General features: G+C 39.9%; 1 protein-coding gene across 1 annotated transcript; it reads left to right on the top strand.

Annotated features, from left to right (window-relative positions):
* Window positions 1-382: 382 nt before the first annotated feature.
* HACD1 (3-hydroxyacyl-CoA dehydratase 1) lies at window positions 383-21,272 on the top strand. Its single transcript, XM_036097065.2, has 7 exons — window positions 383-746; window positions 9,526-9,643; window positions 9,825-9,843; window positions 9,920-10,008; window positions 12,960-13,081; window positions 17,692-17,870; window positions 21,096-21,272. Exons 1-7 carry the CDS (start codon window positions 490-492, stop codon window positions 21,176-21,178), a joined length of 867 nt encoding a protein of 288 aa, XP_035952958.1. The 5' UTR covers window positions 383-489; the 3' UTR covers window positions 21,179-21,272.
* Window positions 21,273-21,754: the final 482 nt, after the last annotated feature.

The following is a 21,754-nucleotide window of genomic DNA, read 5'->3' as shown; positions in this document are numbered from 1 at the left end:
CGCCCCACTGGCCCGCAGAAGTGAAACAGACTGAAGTGGGAGATTCTTCCTTCCCCAGAAGGTCTTAATGCGTACTTAGCGGGAAGATCCTACTACCTGTCCTCACTTGCAGAAACTACCTTCCCAAAGGCTGGGTGGGGCAGGGTCATGCCAAGTCCAGGTGTGTTTCGTCCGCCCCGACTAAATGCACTAGCGAGGGGGCAAGTCACCAGCGCCCAAGACGTCTGGGGCGTCTCACTAAGAGGAGGTTCCCCCAGCTAGAGACGCGGATAACTTTCTGTGGGAGCGGAAACCATTCAGCCGCCTCGAAACCATACCCGGGGGCTCACGGGATCCCGAGCCCCGGCGCCCAGGTCTGGCGGCCAGGTCCCCGCGCCGCGCGCGCTCCCGAGGGCCGGGGGCGGGGCAGCCGGGGCGGCGGCCGGGGGCGCCCGCTCCTCCCCCTGCGGGCGGCCGGACTGGCGGCGCTGAGCCCCCTGCGCGCGGCACATGGGGAGCCTGACGGAGGCGGCGGCAGCGGGCGGTGGCGCTTCAGCGGCGCGCTCGGCGGGGCCCCCTCCCACTCCCCTTCCCCTGTCTTCCACCTCCCTCGGGTGCACGGCTACCATGGCGTCCAGCGAGGAGGACGGCACCAACGGCGGCGCCTCGGAAGCGGGCGAGGAGAAGGAGGCCACCGGCAAGAGGAGGCGCCTCGGCTTGTTGGCCACTGTCTGGCTCACCTCCTACAACATCGCCATGACCGCGGGGTACGTGCGCCGAGAAGGGCCCTCTCCTCCTTCCGCCCACCCCCCCGACATTCAGCGCTCGGGGCGCCGGCTGGGCTGCGGGCGCTCGCGGCTGCGGGAAACGACAGCGCGGGGCGGCGGGGTGGGCGCGGCGCGGGGAGGGGGCGCGGGCGGCAGCCGTAGGGGAGGGGCGCGGGGAGGGGGCGCAGGCGGCAGCCGTGGGGGAGGGGCGCGGGCGCCGGCGCGGCCGCGGGCGTTGAATGGAGCGGAGTGGAGCGGGGCAGGCGGGCGGAGAAGGCGGGGGGGAGGGGGGGTGGCCGGGGCCATGCTAGCCGGGCATTGCCTAATACGGTGCACGGCGTGGCGCGGCGGCTCGGGGCGCGGGCCGGAGGTTAAGTATAGACCCGGGCAGGAATGCGGGGCCGACCCGCGGGGGAGGTGGCTTCGGCCGGGCCGCCCCGGGCGCCGCTGCCTGTTGCTGCTGCTGAAGAAACGCCTGGGTCCGGCGGCCCCGGAGCTGTCCGGCCGGCGGCCCCCACGGTGCATTTCCTCGTGCTGCAGACCTCTGGGCAGAGTTTTCGGAACTGTTCATGTCAGCACGAGTTTTGATTTTTGATTTTTTTTTTTCCCCTGAGCCCCAGAGCTTCTTACTTGGGACGGTATTTTAAAAACCCTGCCGTATCAGAGCCTGGCCCTCGTGTCCAGCATCTTTATGGCCCCATGCTTCGTGACTGATACCCTGTACTTTTATTTCTGACTTTGAGTGTGACTTACAAGTTAAGGTTACACAATGACTATCGCTCTTCAAAGAGCTGTCCAAGTGACTTGTGTGTCGACTGCTTTTCAAGACCTGTTGGGAAAATGCTCTTCTGTTTCTAAATTGCATTGTCTTTTTAAAAAGTTATTTTGTCATTATCACATGAAGTATTATTAATCTATATAAATGTGGCGGAACGTTTACTATCTTAAACTTTCTCTGGGGCTTATAGAAAAGAATAAATGGTTTGACCCAGTACTGAGTACCTATTATGTGTTTAGTGTAAGCCTAAATACCAAATACAGTTCACAAAGAATACATTTATTGAGGATATGCTATGTGGCAGGTACTGTGTTGATTACTTTAGATGTACAATCTCATTTTTAGTTCTCTACCATCCTGTGAGGGATACATGATATTACATTTGACAGATTAGGAAACTGAGGCACAAAGAGGTTAAGTAATTTGCTCAAGATCATACAACCAGCAGGTGTCAAGACTCGGATTTCAGCCTAGACAGTCTGACTCCAGAGACATGCTACTTCTTTGCCTTTACGCTTTACTGAATTTTATAATCTCGTAGAAGAAAAATAATATATTCAGAACAACTAGAGAACAATTGAGTACCTACCATGGGCTGCTATCATTAGCTACAGTGGGAGCTGAGAGAATTTTCTCCCCTGTGATAGTCTTACCCAGTTTTTGGAACATTTTTGGAATACCTGCCGTTTGTTAACTGGTATGCTCTCCCTTTCCTTTTCAGTCCACTCTCCCTTTTGAAAACCAGGTTGACCTTTTAAAAGTGAAAATCAATGCATAAGTCTAGTTTAAAGCCTTCAATGACTCCCTAGTACCTCCACTGTAATCTAAGGGATTTAGGCTGTTGGTCATTCAAGGGCCTTTGCAATATGCTCCCTGATTCCCCTTTCCAGTTTTATTGTATTTGAAATCAACCGTAACCCATAATGTCGGCAAAGCACCATGCATTTTTATTTTCACAGCTCCCTCCATTTTTGCTCAGGCCGTTCACTCTTTGTATAATATCCTCCTTGTTCCTCATATGATTTCTAAATCAAGCGATCCTCTTTGAAAGTTTCCAGGTCTTCTACCCCATCTGGAGCAGAATTAAATGCTCCCTCCTTTGTGTTCTCACACTTCATTCCTATCTTTCCTACCTGCCCATCTGGAGCAGAATTAAATGCTCCCTCCTTTGTGTTCTCACACTTCATTCCTATCTTTCCTACCTGCCCAGCAAATTACCCCGTATCTGAAACTTATCTGTCTCCCTGCCTATATTGGGAAGGTCCCTTGTCATTTTCACCTCTGTTTAAAAGCAAAGGTAACCAAAATGGAATAATCCATGTAACCCTTGGGAGGCTTTTAGAGGCACTGAGATTTGAAGAAGGAATAGGATTGGCATATGTGGAGAGTAGATATTTCGAGTGAGATAAATTCTAGAAATAGACATGAGATGCAAGAAAGCCTGGTATATTTTCTTGATCTAATTGGAGGGTGGTGTTGGAGAACAGAGGTAAATAAAGTTGTAGTATGGAAAGTGGGACACCAAGGTATACATTGAATAGTACGGATAGCACAGGGTTAGCTGAGGTTCTTTTTGTTCACTTAATTTGTTTTTCTCTTTTAGCAGAACTTTGAAGTATATTAAATTTTTGTAATAGTTTTGAAAACAATAAAATAATAGATAAGTATTTACATAAATATAAAAAAAGAACTTGCCTAATTTTATAAGCTTAGCATGACCTTTTTTCTTATCTTTTATGTGAATATCTTCATTCAGATAGCATATATCCCCATTATGCTATTATTCCTCTTGCCTGCTTTATTTTTCTCATTGCACTTATTGCCATATAACTGTACAACGTATTTTACTACTTCGTATTATTGCTTATTGTCTGTCATGCCCTCATTAGAGTGTAAGCTGCTAAACGCATCTTATAGAGCATTGCAGTTAGGGTATCTCCTCTTTATATATTCTATTTTCACCTAATATCCTACCAAATATTTCTGTATAGTTTTCATAAAAATATTCTTTCATGGCTACATAAGAGTGTATAGATTTAATGTACAATAACAGATTAGCTCATTCCTCTAATGACATTTTGCTTTTATTTGTATCTGTTAAATTACTTAGGATGAATTCCCCAGAGTAGAATTACACCTTTAAAGGATATGAGGATTTTTATGGTACTTGTTCATAATAGGTATTTGACCAGAGAAGTGAGTATTTCTCCCTCTCTCTCTCTCTCTGGTGGTTTTTTTTTTTTTTCTTTTTCTTTTCAGGACTTTTGAGCCCCTATGTGTCAAGTGCATTGTCCTTGGTCAAATGAGAGACATAAGATAAATATTTTAGGCTCTGTCCTTGAAGAAGTATAACCCGGGGGGCATTTATATATTGCAATAAAAGACAGAATGAGTTAAGTGCTTGACAGAGGTGACAGGTCAGACAGGTAGGGGGAATCAGAGAAAGCTTTGTGGTAGAGATCATAGCATTTCAACTGAGCTCTGAAGGATGAGTAGGATTTGATAGGCATGGATGAGGAAACAGCATGAGTTAGGGTACAGAGGTGTGACATTCCTAGACATGTTCAGGCAGTAGCAAGTGGGCCTGAAGTGTAGGGGGAAGATGAAGCTCGATGGGGAGCATGGACCACTGCACAGGGCCTTAAATGCTTGCTAACATGTTTGGATTTTAATCTGTAAATAGTACAATAAGGTGTTGGTTAGAGGCTATGCTTCGCTCCTGTTTTGCTGGGTAGCCTCAGATAAGTTACTTAAACTCTCTGACCCTGAGTTTTCTTATCTGTAAATTGAAACAATACAACTCCTTTACTAGATTATTACAAAGAATAAAAAGATCATGGATATGAAGTGATCAGCAAGGTGAATGATACCGAGAGAGAAACTACTTAAGATAATTTCAGAGTATACATAGTGTGAGTTATTAGAGCACCAAACCCAAGGTTCAGGCATATACATTTCCCAAAATGTTAAGTAACAGACATATATTTTATCCCTGAGGAGGGTAGATCCATTGTATGGATCTTGTTTATCCAAGATCTGTTTTTATCTGTTGATGGACATTTTGGTTCTTTATCTGTTGATGGACATTTTGGTTCTTCCCAGTTTTTGGCATGACAAAGCTATGAATATTCAGGTACAAGTCTTTGGACATATGCTTTCACTTTTCTCGGATGAATATCTTTGAGTGGAATGGCTGGGTCATATGGTAGTCGCATTCTTGATTTCTTAAGAAACTGCCCAAACTTTTCCAGAGTGATTGTACCATTTTACATCCCCATGGGCAATGAATGAGAGCTGCTGTATATCCTCACCAAAACTTGGTATGGTCAGTCACTGTAATTTTAGACATTCTGATAGGTGTGTGGTGTTATCTCATTGTGATTTTATTTTGCATTTCCCTAGTGACTAATGACACTGAACATCTTTCCATGCATTTACTTACCATTTGTGTATCTTTTTTGGTACAGTGTCTGTTCAAATCTTTTGCCCTTTTTAATTTTTTAATTTTTATTTTTTATAATTTTTTTAAAGATTTTATTATTTGACAGAGAGAGACTCAGCGAGAGAGGGAACACAAGCAGGGAGAATGGGAGAGGAAGAAACAGGCTCCGCACTGAGCAAAGAGCCAGATGTGGGACTCTATCCCAGGACCCTGGGATCATGACCTGAGCTGAAGGCAGATGCTTAACAACTGAGCAACCCAGGCGCCCCATTTTGCCCCCCCCTTTTTTAAATGAGGTTGTTTGATTTTTCTATTACTGAGTTCTGAGAGTTTTTTATATAGTATGGATATAGGTCTTTATCAGATATGTGATTTGTAAATATTTTCTCCTAGTTGTGGCTTGGTTTTTTTATTTTCTTCACAGTGTCTCTCAAAGAGCAGAAGGTCTTACTCTTAATGAAATCCAGTTTATCTGTTTTTTTTCTTTCATGAACCTTTCAGCTTAACTCCATTGGCATGAGTGTCTATGTGCAGTACCTTGAAACCTATTGGCTGCTAAATAAAAATTTCAATTTAGTCTAGGAAAGGAAGTTTAGAGGTGTCAATGAACAATATATGAAAGTATGGATGGTATGAATGTCAAAGACCATCTCTGGGACAAGCCTCCGCAGGGTTACTTTATCGGAGGTGTCAAGAAGAAATGATAACATTAGAATATCATCATTTTTCAGTAATGCTGAAATAATGGCTCTGGGCAATGATCAGCAGTGAGTGCTAACATCATAAACAAAAGGGACGACCAGAAATTATGTGCTCTTTAGGGAAGTACACAACATAACTTAGGAATTAGCCTTGAATGTGAATCTGTCTGATCAAGCACATGGAACTGTCAACTTCACAGGAAATACAGGGGACAGAGAACATAATAAATGACATGTGGGTAACCTTGCAAGACAAACCACTCAGTGTTCTCGACAGACAAATTTCACGAGAAAGAGAGGGAAGGAGAGATGAATGGATAGAGGGAGGGAGGGGAAACCTATAGATTAAGAGTCATGAAAGACACAGCAACTAATTACAACATATGAACTTTATTTCAATCATGAATTTTAAAAATTATGAGACAATTGAGAAAATTTATATCCTGCCTCTATGTTTTGTGACCGAAGATTTTTTTTACATGGGATTGTGGTATTATGGTAATGTTTATTAAAAGCAATCCTCTTATTATGAATCAAACTATAGAAGGTATGAGATTTCCTTCAAAGTAATGAGGGGAGGGGATGGTGAGGAGAGAAGCAAATAGAGGTTTGGATGATACAGGATTGTCCATAAGATGATAATGCTTGAAGCTGGGCAGTGGGCTCATGGGGGTTCCTTATACCCTTCTCTGTATCATTGGGTATATGCGAAGTTGTTCATAATTAAAATCTAAAAAGAAGTGTTGAAATAAAAAAAGAAGATACAGGTGTAGATAAGCCAAGTTCCCTATGGAGCAGGTTGTCTCCAAGAAACCTCAGGAGGAAAAGAAAGAAGCACCAGAGACAACCAAAGAAAGAACTCCTCCTTCAATAAGATTTTTCAGGGTCATCATAGCGTAGTGACATGGCAAGAAGGCCCTGTGTTTAGTGAGTTATGATTCATACCTCCTGTTACAGCACTATTTTGTTTTCTCCACTTAACTAATTTAATAGTTCCTTGAGGCAAGGTCTAGGTCTTATTTATTTCCAATTTCCCAACATGTAGCACACTCCCTGGCTTAGCAATAAATGTTGAACGTGAAGATGAATGAATAAAGAAATGAATTAAGCTAAAAAGCAAGCAATCTTTTACATAGAAAGCACATGTTTATATATTTTCCAAAAAGAGTACTTTCTCAAAGACTGAGCACATCCATCTGGGTTCAAATTTAGGTAATCAGTCGCTCTGGCCTATTTTTTAAAAACAGAACCTTCTAGAAAATAATTCCAGGGGCGCCTGGGTGGCTCAGTCGTTAAGGTCTGCCTTCAGCTCAGGTCATGATCCCAGGGTCCTGGGATCGAGCCCCGCATCGGGCTCCCTGCTCCGCGGGAAGCCTGCTTCTCCCTCTCCCACTCCCCCTGCTCGTATTCCCTCTCTCGTTGTCTCTCTCTCTGTCAAATAAATAAATAAAATCTTAAAAAAAATAAATAAATAATTCACAGTTGCAGAAGCTCTACTTGCTTTTGCATTTTTTTTTTTAATTACAATTACTAAACCGATGAATGTAGGAAGTGCAAATTTAAATGTAGGGCCCCTATGGGAGACTTTGTCATCCCATTGTGATGGTGGGTTTAGAAAGTGAGCACTCATTAGTTCAGATAAGTTTCTGGCCACAGTGACTGAAAAACAGTTGAGAAGTTAGGATAGATGGCTCCATGTCCTTTCTCACCCCACCCAGAGTGTTAATTTCTTTTATTTCCGAACAAGTTAGTAATTGTTAAGAGCCTAATACTATATTGGGTGGTACAATGCTGCCACCTATGGAACAACAGTAAAATTTGTTACCATGTTATAATACGTGGATTTTTATATCTTGCTATTTAAAAATGTAGAAAAGTTGCCATCTAATGAATCCTTTGATGAATTCTTTGGTAGGTTAATAATTACCTCTTAACATGATCTTTTGTAAAAATCTGATTTGGATTTTCCTTAAAAAAAAAGAGAGAGACAAGTGTATGAAAAATGTGAATATAAACATCTTAATATGTTTTTTGTTTTCTTATTGTTAGTGTAGGGACTTAGAATTGAAGATGGTGAAATCATAATATTTTAAACCTAGAAGGCATATAAAACATCACCCAGATTAGCCCAGCACAGAATTCAGCATTGACCCTCATATGGGATGAAGCCATCAGTTGGTCCACATATGGGATGAAACCATCAGTTGAATCCAGTAAAGGCAGGGTATCATGGAGAGAGAATAGCATGGGGCGTTGGGAGACCTCAAGGGGTCTATTTCTACCTGGACTGTTGACTTTAAGACTTAGAGTAAGTCACTTGACACCTCTGCATGGTGACTGTCTCATCTATAACAGTGGCCCTCAGACCTTTTTGATAGCACACTACTATCAGTTAAAATATTAGAGCATAATTCTCTCTATAACTTTTAAAATTTACTTGTAATTCAAATATACCAAATACTATGATTAACTAATATCCCAAGGCACAGTATATACCTAGAGCCAGACCAGTACAGCATCGTGGTTCAAGGGCGTAGACTCTGAGCTCAGCGGTGGGTTTACATCCCCCGCTGCCTGGCTCTGTGACCATTTCTGCCTGTTTCCTCAGCAGTAAAATAGGATAATAGCAGTCCCTTCCTCACAGGGAATTTGTGAGCATGAAACATTAATATGTTAAATGTGCATTTAGAACATTAAAAGCGTTCTAAAAGTACATATGTTATTATCAGCGTTGTTGGTATCATTAACATTTCCATCTTTGGAAGGTCTTGCTGATAATTTCAGATTTTACCTGACTTCTTGTCACACCTCATAGGAACGTACATCCCTGCTTTCCCCTCAGTGTGTGCTGAGGAGGAGTGGAAGTGCCCAGAGGAGAAGCACAAGCCTCCATCTTCTTCCGTTGACCTTGTTGACCGTGTTCATCGTATTCAATCCGTAGTTCCTTTGTGGGGAATCTTTAAAGCCATTTGTCCTTTTTATGAGTGTTCTTTAATTAAAAAGTTAAAGCCATATAATAATGTTATCATTCATAAACCCATGTAAGTAGACACTTTGGAGACCATCGAATTAAAAAAGCCTGGAGTAGCTATTCCTTTCCGTGGGTGGGTTACTAAAGATTTTAAAAAGTTACAGATGGTGTAACTTTTTAAAACTTAAAAGTGCTTGTAATTGTGAAGGAAACTGGAAAAAAATGAACTCTCCTTAGTGTCTCCAGCAGATTGAGTGTATGGTGAGAAAGCTGGTCTTCGCAGGCGCAGCTTGTGTGTGGAGTGCCGGTCATTCACAGCACACAACCTGTCGCATAGAAGTAGAGCTTGAAAAGGCAAGGTATATGTATTTTGTCCTTTTTGTAAAACGAACTCTTTGAAAGCAGGCCCATATCTGACCTTCTGGATGCCTTCTGTGGCACAACAGTTATTATTTAGTGCAAATTCTAAAAAAAATTATTATGAAAGATTTTTACTTATGCTTACATATAAATATATACCATATATTTGTATAAGTACATACACACTCACAGGTTTTTACCTTAAGAAATATTTATGTAATTATGAAATGCTTTATAATAACCTCATTTTGGGTACATCACTTCTTCAGTCTGTCTGCTGAAACCAAACATGAAAGAGACATTGTTTGACATTTGAATCTAGTTGATCTCCAACATGTTCTATTCATCCCCTTGAAGAGTCAGTGTAAAAACAATGCCATTTCTTCCTGTGGGTTTTGTTAAATAGAATAATGAACTGAGAACATAATAAAACAACATGTTACTATATAAACTATGCCATTTATTTTCAGGAAGATCCTTGGTATTCATTTTGATAGAACTTTATGAAATACTTTTATTTCTTCTAGGTGGTTGGTTTTAGCTATTGCCATGGTACGTTTTTATATGGAAAAAGGAACACACAAAGGTTTATATAAAAGTATTCAGAAGACACTTAAATTTTTCCAGACATTTGCCTTGCTTGAGGTAAGTTTTTAATGACGCTGTTTTCCTATTGTAATATTTATTTGAAAAATTATTTGTTGAGCAAAATCAGCCTCATTTTGCTGATGACAAACCACCTACGGATTTGTAGAAAACCAGTGTTCGCAGGGATTTATATTATGTTGCATGCTATTGACTTGTGATTTTTTTTATTTGCTTACAGATAGTCCACTGTTTAATTGGTGAGTTTCTGATTTAATTTTTATTGTCAGTATAAATTGCCTTTAGGGCAATGGTTGACCTGTTTTTCTCTTTAAGGAATTGTACCTACTTCTGTGATTGTGGCTGGGGTCCAAGTGAGTTCAAGAATCTTTATGGTGTGGCTCATTACTCACAGTATAAAAGCAGTAAGTGACACTAACATGTTCTCTTCATGAGCCTGCAGGAAAGCTTTTTTATTAATAGGAATCTAAAATACTAACATTGCTATATTTCAGGAAGCAGAACCACTAGACAAAAAAGGGGCTGGGTTTGGATTTAAGTGTGATTGTACATTGACTTAGTGCATTAGTAGAATGACCTTGAAACACAAGCAAAACTAAATATTTATATCCATAATCTATTCTCCTGATGTTTCCCAGTTTTTAAAATTGATATTCATATTCTGTCAAATAGTTAACTGAAAATTTTTATTGATGTGTATTCTCTTTGATTATGTATTGAAGTCGCCACTATAAACAGTGTGTTTTTCCTCATTCACCATGGAGTGTTGTAGCAACAGGCGTAAAAAGCAAATATAGTTCTGTAGATCTGAGCAAATGGGAAAGACTAAATGAAAAGTTGGAAGGGCTGGGAGCTTAGGGGAAATTAGCATATTATTTATTGAGGCATGACAGGAGACAGACCTGAATCTAATTAATGGCTCAAACCCTTCTAGACAAACACACACCACGCTCACTATGTCAAGACACTGGGCCTTTTAAACCCATGACAGAAACATTTCCCAGATGGGCCCTTCTGACCTTCTGACAGCCTCCGGCGTCTCCTGGCTACTTGAAGACAGATCTCTGGCCTTCTTTCCATTCCTGAGATGCCTTTCTTGTCCCTCGTCTGCTTGAAATGATACCTTCACTCCCTTCCCTTGCCTATGAGACTCACTGGCCCCCATCTGCACAGGGACAGATCACTGCCCTTCTGCTCTCTCACCACTCTGCCCATTAGCCTCTCCAGATCACCGTCTTTCATTCAACTCCCTCGGTCCACCTGGCCCCTCACCAGGGACTGCTGTGCACTTAGCAGTGAGTGCAGGCCACGCAGAGAGCCAGACTTTGTATTCAGATTGCTGTATAGTTTAAAAGCAGGAGTCCACCATAAGCAGAATAAAAGAAAGACTGTTCCAGACAGTGAGCGAATATAATAGCCGGGCCGGGACTACAAAGAGTCTGAAGACTGAGGAAGAAGAGAGACCAGACAGGGTGGCCAGCATCAGCTGTGGAAAAGAAGTGAGAGAGAATCTAAAGGGTTGCTAGCCCCCAAGAGAAAAAAGACCCATCCGCTCTTTTTTATCCTCCAAAGGATCTCTGTCTTAGTCTTACTATTTAATTTTCTCCAACAAGAGTTTCCTACCGGTACCTTTCCACCCCTCTTTAATTAATTCAGCCAACATTTACTTCTATACATTTGACATTGTGCTCATGTCTGGATTTACAAAAATGGATAGGGCCATTCCAGCTATATGCGTACTGGTTGTTGGGAAGTGGGGGGCAGTCTTACAGATGTCCAATCATTCAACAAATACTAATCGCACAGCTGTTCTACACCTGAGACTTTGCTGGGGATCTGGCAGTTAATACAAATATAGTCCCTGCCTCGTGGATCCTGTAACTGGGAGAGGTGGTAAACAAGTAGTTGCACAAATACAGCTGACCTTGAACAACACGCGTTTGAACTGCGCATGTTCACTCATACATAGAATTTTTTTCTTTTTATAAATTTTTTTCTGATAAATACAGTACTATGTGTATTTTCTTTTATGATTTTGTTAATGACATTTTCTTTTCTCTAGCTTGCTTTATTGTAAGAATACAATATATAACATACAACATACAAAATATGTGTTAATCAACTTTTTACAGGTTATCGATAAGGCTTCTGGTCAACAGTAGGCTATTAGTTGTTAAGTTTTGGGGGAGTCAAACCTGCGTAGGTTTTTTGACTACGCAGCAGGGGTCGGTGCTCCTAACCCCCACGTTGTTTAGGGGTCAACTGTAATTGTTTCATTATGTTAGTGTTAGTGCTTTGAAATAAGAGTATGTATTACCATGTACCTGGGGACTTAGCCTGACCTAGGGAGGGAAGGCAGGCTTACCTGAGGAAGGAATGTATAAGGAGAGCACTGATGCATACACAAGAGTCAGGTAGACAGACTTTCATACAAATCGGCAAGTGTTATAATACAGATATGAACAAGGAAAGTGAGCAAATAACTGCTCAGGGCGAAAGGAGGGGTTTGGGAAAAGTTTTCCAGAGGGCGTGATGCTTTAGCTGGATCATAAAGGGTGAGAAAGGGTTTCCCGTGGGAACTAACAAGGGAGTAAGTAGCATTCTAATTGGAGGGAATAGCATGTGTTAAGATGCAAACGTTCAGAGGATGTTCTGGAAATAATACTAAGTTGGTGTCACCAGAGAGAGAGAGCTGGTAGTGGGAGGTTGAGAGATTGCAGATGAAGTTGGGGAGATTCCTGAGCTCCAGATTGCGGAGAACCTTGAATACGATCCTTTTCTCCTGTTAAGCAATAGGGAGCCAAAGAAGCTTTTAAATCACAGAATCACTGCTTCCAAATGTGTTTTTGTTTGTTTTGCGCTTAAGAGAAGACGTCTGTTCATGAAGAGAATAAAGAGTGGAGAGGCTATTTAGCAGGCTGTTACAGTAGTGTGGATGGAGACGGTGAGGCCCTGAATTCAATGGTGGTCACAGGACAAAAGACAAGTGGACATATGCAGTAGCTAGTGCTCTAGTAGGATGGGTACCCTCAGACGACCCATAGAAAGTTGGAACATCAGATTGTTCCCACGCTGGTTTTGAGGGGGTGATGTTGTCACGGGTTGGTTGAGTTAGCGGCCGGAGCAAAGGCTGAGAAAGAGAAACCAGTAGAAATGTGACCATTCCTGTGCCTAGGACATATTTGTGTGTTGTCATGAATTATGTAATGGTGACAGCGTTAAGTTTTCTGTCTTGCCTCTGTCTGCCCCTGATATTCCAGCGTAGTCAAAGACACATAGTAAATAACTAAGATATCTTCATGGAGAAAAATGTTGAAGGTTAAACCACACTGTGGGTTTCTCTGTGGTTCTGCAGATCCAGAATGAGGAGAGCGTGGTGCTTTTTCTGGTCGCGTGGACTGTGACAGAGATCACTCGCTATTCCTTCTACACATTCAGTCTTCTCGACCACTTGCCATACTTCATTAAATGGGCCAGGTGGCGATGTCTTGCCGTTTAGTTTCTCACTAGTGCATGCGTGTTGTGTGTGCTGAGCTAACACCAGAGAAGGAAAATTTGTGTCTTAGCCCATGATGCCAGGATGCTGTGTTTTTGGCTATTAGCAGAGCTATAACTTGAATTCTAAAAGCTTAATTTAATGATCAGAGAAAAATCACATTTAATATATATTTTGAGTAAAATCAATGCCAGACAAGTTATATCAGTATCCTTACATAACATGAATTGGTCATTCATTTTTCTTTGCAAGCAAAACTTAAAATTTTTTTGAATTATATTAAATTCTGTGCCAAAAATATGGCATTTTTTTCTGAATGATTTAAATTATTTTAATAATCTAGTATCCACAATTTTTAGTATCTTATGTATACAATCTCAGTTTCTTTGCAGAGACAGACATTTTTGAAAGTCACAGTTAAGCTGTATTTTTGGAATGTGGACAAAATTTATATTTCAATGGTTCTAAATATATCTATCCTTTTTTTAAAAAATGATTTTATTTATTTATTTAACACAGAGAGCGAGAGAGAGAGCGAGCACAAGTAGGGGGGAGCAGGCAGAGAGAGAGGGAGAAGCAGGCTTCCTGTGGAGCGGGGAGCCCAATGTGGGACTCGATCCCAGGACCCTGGGATCATGACCTGAGCCAAAGGCAGCCGTTTAACCAACCACCCAGGTGCCCCTAAATATATTTTTAAAGTGAAAGATGTTCCGGTTTTTTTGTTTTTAAGTTTGAATTCTTTGAGCAACCAATATTTTACAAAGTTATTATAAAAACAAGACTGCAATTTGAAGAACAGATCACAAACCAGTGTACATTTGTTCCTTTTGTTTCCTGGGTTGTACTTAGAGTCACAACAACAATAACACGTGTTGTGTACTGAATGCATGCCTGAGATGCAGGGTTGAAAACAAGAAAAACTCTGTCCTCTTGAGACATAGGAGACCAAAAAAATAAAACAACTAACAGATATGTGAGATGCCAGGTGTGGGAAGTGCAAGGAGGCAGCTGGGGGAGGACAGCTATATCCCCTATGTATCTCTGTCCCTTATATGTCTCTTCCACATAGGTAAAGTAAAAGGGTTTGACGGTATTTTCATTCTTTAAATTTTTTGTTCAACTACAGAAGTAATACGTTTTCATTGTAAGAAATTCAAAAAAGCGCAGAAATATATAGACTCAACATGGCAAGTTCCTGTTTATACTCCTCCCTGACCACTACTTTCCCCTGGAGGGAAAAAGCTTGGCGTTTACCTGTCCACACTTTTTCATATTAATGAAAATGTGAACACACAAACATGAGTTTCTAAAAACATAAATAGAATGACATTATGTTTGCTTTTTGTTTATATCTTGGAGCTCTTTTTTTTTTTTTTTTAAATCAAAACAGGAACGTTTAGATCTAGTTGTAACTCTTAATGCTGCCCAATATTCCATAGTATGACTGACCTGTTCTCTGTTGCCCGAATTTAGATCATTTCCAGTTTGCCAATATTATAAATCCTGTTTTGAGATATTATAAACAATACTATGTCCATATGTCTATTTTTTAAAACTCTGATATTTATATTAACACATTCCTAATTTGTTTGAAGGTAACATACAACCAGTGTCAGATTTGTTTTTGATCCCTGTATAATAAGAGCCTAACACTTTTTCTTAAGTTATTACTCCTTTTTCATAACTCATATATTATACATGTTCAAATATAATGAGCTATATAATATATAAAAAGTCCAAAATGAAGGGAAAAAAGACCTTTTGAATTGCTTATAATCCTCCTCCGTAAGGATAATCACTGTTAATTATATTTATACTCTAAGACTTTTTTATATGCTCTTGCTCCTTTGTAGACAGTTTTTGTGGCTTACCACTTTGTTTATTGAAATGCTTTAAAATTATAATTTGAGCTGAAACCTATTGTTTCTCATAAGAAGGCTGCGCTCCCATTTCTATACGTTAGGTTGGTTTTATTCTTACTGTAACCGAGCACTTTTTCACTTGGAGTGATTGGGCCTTTCACACGGTTGGCAGTTTGGAGTGTTGCCGGACTAATCCTAGAATCCATCTCAGTGCATCTTGCGTCTTGCATGACCTCAGTCTTCTGGACCTCCAGCACCTTTGAAAATTCTAAGTCATGATATAGTCTCTTCATTTACTGTATTTGTAAAATTTATTTGTGAAAAATAATGGTCTTTAATGTTTTGTCTGTCTGCCTTTTGGAATGCATTTTGCATGTCTTGAATTTCTGGAAAAGTTCAAAACATGTTTAAATTTGCTGTTTAGAAATCCTTTGTCAATTGCATTAATGTTAAACCAAGTACTACAAGATCTCTCAATTTTGAAATGTACGTGTTAGCATAATACATGTCAGTTAATCATAATCATGAGTAATTATATTGCATGTTAAAAATCATAAAAGATTCCAACCATCTATATATATTTGCCAACCTCATTAAAAAACCTGAAATAATATTTGTATTTATAGTCAAATGTTGAAGCTGTCATTCTCAAATAAAACTTCACGGTAAGAATGGCTTCTTATTTATAAATAGCTGGCCTATTGTGACGGTTTGAATATACTTCAATTCTACTTACGTATTAGAAGTGTTCCTAGATAAGTCCACTGAATAGGCACTTGTATGTTATTATGTTCCATGTTAATTTCAAAAATGCATTCCCTTCAAAAAATTTTTAGGTAACAATTAGGAATCTTTAACGAGGAATTCTTTTTCTGAATAGGTAGTTAAATTTCTCATGCTGCCATCAAAACTTACAGAGTTGGTGACATGCAATCTTTTTCAAGAGCAAAGAAAGTAAATTATATAATTTGTTCTCATTGCATTAAAAATAATCAGTGGCTGAAGGCTTTAAAAACTAGTTTACTCGAGGAGTGATAATGCTTTTTTCTGTTGAAGAACAGTGCTTCCAGAAAAATCATTGGAGAGTCACATAAAGTTTAAAAACTATGTAAATAAGTTTGAATGTTTTACTTGAGAAGGGATTATAAAATGTTGTTATATGATTTTTAAATTGAGCTAGGAAATTAAGATTGGAAGAGAGTAATTTAAATAATATACGAATAACTACACAAGACTAGGAAGAAACCAGGTGATATACCCACGGCAAGGAGGGGATAAACAGGGACAGTAAAAGGATCATTGGTCTTTCCTTTTACCACTGAATCTATTTTGGCAAATAATTCTGTTCCTGCACCATCTCTTAGCTGTGTATATCCTTGACATATAATAATAAGGTGATTTTTAAGTTGTCTCCAAGTTTCTCATACTGATAAATTTAACATTTCTTTACAAATATCTTAATGCCAACTAAATGATGAAATAAAGTGCGGATTAATTTGATTTCTATCCTTGTCCACCAACATTTTAACCTTTATTTTCTGTGGTAACTGCCTTGGAGAAAAGTGATTTTCTTTAATGGAGAAAGGTTGTTGCCTTGGGTCCTTGAAGCTCTTCCTGCTGGAGGCCCATAGAAACCTGTAGAACCTTCCCCTCACCTTAGGCAAGAGTAATGGCTGGCCTACCGGGCATTAAAGACCTTGCCACAGCCCAAATGAACAAACTGTGATTTGGGATTTTGAATAGAATTTTCTCAGTTTTAAGCACACTGACAGTTCCTTTAATGTGGGAATTTTGGAAACAACTTGTCTTACCTGTTTTGTTATGAGAGCTTTAGTTTTAGACAATATATTCATTAGTAGTTACTGATACTTTAGTATTATTTATATATTAAATACACTAAACATATAAATATGTATTTAGTAGTATTATTTCAGTTTTCTGAAGTAGTAATTAATTCTCTTTTAATTAGTAGCCACAAAGGGGTTTCCAAATGCCTCCAAGAACCACTTTGGTAATTTCAAGATTTAGATATAAAATTAAGATCATAACTAATCTTCTAAAGCACAGCACTTGATCAATAAATGACTAGCTGAAGGGAAAAAAAAAAAACCCACTCAGTTTTTTTTTTTTTTTTTTTTTTTTTTTATTTATTTGCAAGAGAGAGAATGAGAGAGAGCACGAGAGGTAGGAGGGTCAGAGGGAGAAGCAGACTCCCTGCTGAGCAGGGAGCCCGATGTGGGACTCGATCCCGGGACTCCAGGATCATGACCTGAGCCGAAGGCAGTCGCTTAACCAACTGAGCCACCCAGGCGCCCCATAAACCCACTCAGTTTTGATTCCAAGTGTCAAAGAAGTTACCTTTACAATACCTTATAATACTTACAGGTACTTTACAATATAGTATTTACAACACTTATGTCCTTTACAATACAAAACTACATACATATACATTGTTAACACATATACCACTATTTCAGTACTGTAAAGTAAGTTGACTTCTTGTTTTATTAAGGTCTTGCCATCTAAAATGGAAACTGCTATGAGAAAAAAGGAGGATAATTAACTTTATAAGCAAATGATTAAAGTAGAAAAAAATTAACCTTCTCCTGTGAGGGGCACTGTAAATATGTATATTTTTAAGTTTAAAGGCAGTAGTAGCAAAAGAACGATCATGTCAAATCCAGTCATTATTCTAGAAAAATAATTCTCTGGGGTCTTTCTTTCTCCAGATATAATTTTTTTATCATCTTATATCCCGTCGGAGTTGTTGGTGAACTTCTTACAATATATGCTGCCTTACCATATGTGAAGAAGACGGGCATGTTTTCGATAAGACTTCCTAATAAATACAATATCTCTTTTGACTACTACTATTTTCTTCTTATAACCATGGCCTCATATATACCATGTAAGTATACGGTCATTAGTACTTTGATTAAGCATATGCTACAAACGTTTCGTGAAGTATCATGATACGCTAGTGTAATAAACAATGAGACGTGATGGCTTACAAATACATCAAAACCTCTGTTCAACCCCACGTGTAGTCATAATTTTAAATAATGGAAGAGTTGAGTGAGTCAAAAAGGACTCTTTCCTAGTTATAAGGAAAAAGGTAAGTAAATCAATACACAAATGATTGCTTTCTCAGAATCATTTAAAGAGAAGCTGAGGGCGCCTGGGTGGCTCAGTTGGTTAAGCGACTGCCTTCGGCTCAGGTCATGATCCTGGAGTCCCGGGATCGAGTCCCACATCGGGCTCCCTGCTCAGCAGGGAGTCTGCTTCTCCCCCTGACCCTTCCCCCCTCTCATGCTCTCTCTCTCTATCTCATTCTCTCTCTCAAATAAATAAATAAAATCTTTAAAAAAAAATAAAATAAAGAGAAGCTGAATCTGACTTTTTTTTTTTTAAAGAAAAGATAGAACACACATCAGTGAACTGTTTGCCAGCGTTTAGTTATTTATCTGAAGATAAACATTTTGTCCCTAGAAAATGTCAGGTCAGTTCTGTCTAATCCTTGAGCATACACTTGGAAAAGTTATTTAGGAGTACTTTTTAGTCTTGTGTGTGTTGCTCGATATAGTAGAAAATAATGAGACTGCTTTTCTTAATATATTTTGAAAAACTCAGCCTCTTCACTAATTTCTCATCACCTTTCAATAGTTGCTGTGAATTGGTGAAGCTTTACTCATTTCACTTAAATGGCAATAGTGGTAGGTTTTTAGGTCAAATTTTGATAGTCACTAGCAGGGAATGTGAAAGTAAAGCAAGGCTGTTCTTTACCCTTCTCGATAAAATTAGAGGCTCTGGTGTCAGTGAGGGAACAAAGGAAATAAGAAAAGTTTATAGCATCTAAAATCTGCATTGACGTGATATTTAAATAAAACATAAAAAAAATATGTAAAGGGGGTGAGCATAAAACCTGGCTAGTCCCTTGAGGCCTCCAACTTTTAAACTCTTTCAAAATCAAAACTGACCTGAGAGTCAGCCTGTTGCCCTTTCCCTCATCTGCTGCCATTTCAGCCTGACTCTCATCAGATTGTCCCCCAGGAGGGGGCGCGGTCAGGAGGGCCCAGGGGTTGGTCACCTGCAGCCCCGTCCACCTCCCCAGCCGTGTCTGGAGCAGAGCTAGAGCTCGCTTCCTTCCGTTCATATCTCAGTTAGAGGTTTGGGGGTCGGCTTCCCCTCTTCCTTACGACTAGTGCGGCATCTCCACGGAAACCCAGGGCCCAGCAGGTCATGGCTTGAAAGCATCAAACAGTAACTGTTGGCTGGGTGTTTTCAGGTGTCCTGGGAGACGCAGACTCTGGCCTGTGTCAGCGGCAGCTTCTCAGTTCACCCTGCTGACCGTTTCGTGAGGGTCCCACTTGCTGGAGCAGTCCACCAGGGGGATGTTTTCCACCTGATTATTAATATTAGCAGTCATACAACTAGTTGTATTTTGTTTATTAAATTTTGTGTTAATTAAAGGATTTAAACAGTACTCTGAGTACTTTAGCACTCAAAAGAAGTGCTGGTAGTTTTCAATAATGACATCACAGATTAGAGGGCATTTCAAGGAGGGTGTTATAGGCATCGCTTAAAAATCACCCAGCTAGTAAATAAGGCTAGTATTTGAACTTAAGCCCATACTTCTGCTACACTACTCAGAATGTTCTAGACATATTTTCAATAATCAATCAGTTAGCGTTAAGTGTATTTTACCTGAATATATTTAGACCCCTGGGTATGGTATGATGATTACATTTATCAGGATGGGCAGTACCTAAATTTAAAAAAATAAATAAATAAACTCTGTTGTGCATTTTTGCTCCATTTGGGTTAAGTTCTAAAAATGGTTCACCAAAGTTGCCTAAACAAGATATTCAGCTTTTTTTTTTTTTTTTTTGTCATTAGGTTACTTGGTTTTAATCGTTCTGTCCATCAGTCTCAGAAATATTTTTACATTTGTATTGTTTATAGCTGATGTTAATTTGTTCATCCTCTAGCTCTGACACTATAAAGCACTATAATTTGAGCAAATCTGAGAGGGGCTCCTGCTCTGGGCCCTGTTTTAGAGGGCCCTATTCTGGCCCTCCACTGATCCTGATCACTCCTCCACACAGGCCCTCCCTCCCTTCTAGACCACATTCTAGAAACCTGAGACCCTGGAATTTGCTGCCCACAAGGCACTGAGTGTGCATCTAGGGACTGCACGGATAGATGTCTTCCCCGTTCTGTTCTCCTAAGGGGTAAACCATGTCACCAGTATACACATCCCTGAGATCAAGGGGTAGCCAAGGGGCAGCTCTTTGTGAAGGGTATGGATGAAGCTGGATTGTGTGGGCTTAGATACCCACATATGTTCATGAGACCCCTCATGGTACAGGACAGCTGATGGACCCAAGAAAAGGGGGCCAGGCAAGGCAGTCTTCCTTGTGCTGGAACATTCTGGCACAGCATCCCAGGTCATTATGAAGGTATATTTATCAAGATACTTAACTTTGCTAAAGAATCCCCAGCATTACAGGCATACCTCAGAGATATTGCAGGTTCAGTTTGGACCACTAAAGCTAAAATTGCAATAAAGTGAGTCCAACGAATCTTTTTGGTCTCCCAGTGCATATAAAAGTTATGTTTACATTATCCTGTAGTCTGTTAAGTGTGCAATAGCATCAGAGTGTGCACACCTTAATTAAAAAATACTTCATTGTTAATAAATGCTCACCATCATCAGAGTTTTCAGCGAGTCATTACCACTGATCACAGATCACCATGACAAGTACAATAATAATAATGGAAAAGGTTGCAATATTGTGAGAATTCCCAAAATGCGACACAGAGACACGAAGTGAGCACCTCCTGTTGGAAAAACGGTGCCAGGAGACTTGCTCAAGGCAGGGTTACCACAAACCTTCAATTTGTGAAAACTGCCATAAAAGGAGGCGAGCCTGGAAACTGCAGAGGCCTATGGTGTGTGGGCCTCGGCCTGCGCTCTCAGCCTGAGCTCTGTTGGGGGGGCAGGGGGGAGGTAGGAGAGGTGGGGGGGTGGGCAGCGGCGGGGGATGCTGTGCTTGCCCTCAGAGTGTGTACATGTGAGAGGTTTCAAGTATAAGGTCAACAGCATCCTCTTTTGTTTTCTTTTTTCCATTAGTGTTCCCACAACTCTATTTTCATATGTTACGCCAAAGAAGAAAGGTGCTTCACGGAGAGGTGATTGTAGAAAAGGATGATTAAATGATGCCCGTTAACAAGGTGCTTTTTCCAGAATAACCAGGATTACTTGAGTCCAAGTTTCAATAACAAGAATAAACAACTTTATGAAATACTACAGATTGTATGATTTCTTAGAAATATAACGTGACATGTGGTATTTGCCAATATTTGTCTTCACATTTTCTATAAGAACTATGCACGTTATTTATTACCAACTCCTGGGTGGGTGATGATCATTAAGAAAATAATGAGAAAAAAACCTTTTTTTAAAAAAAATTTTACTAATTTTTTTTTTGCAGTGTATGCTCCAAGGTTTTTAAATCAATATTTACAAATTAGTTTAATGATTTAACATTATGATACTTGCCAGTGGTATTTATGTGATATTTATAAATGAAAGTAAATGCAGAATTATAATAACATGTTAATGATGTATTGGTATTTCCTGAACCCAAGATCTGTTTCTTAAAAGTTATAAGGCAGCATTTTTGATTAATAATCATTTTGGAAAACATAGACATAATTTGCTCTGATAGGACTTTTGATAAAGTAGCTATCAAGTAGATCTCACAATTGGAAGATATTCTTTGCATATAT

This window comes from Halichoerus grypus, chromosome 6, assembly GCF_964656455.1.
Source record: "Halichoerus grypus chromosome 6, mHalGry1.hap1.1, whole genome shotgun sequence".
Lineage (NCBI taxonomy): Eukaryota > Metazoa > Chordata > Mammalia > Carnivora > Phocidae > Halichoerus > Halichoerus grypus.
Note: the sequence above shows the minus strand (reverse complement) of the source record. Positions and strands in the feature narration are given on the sequence as shown.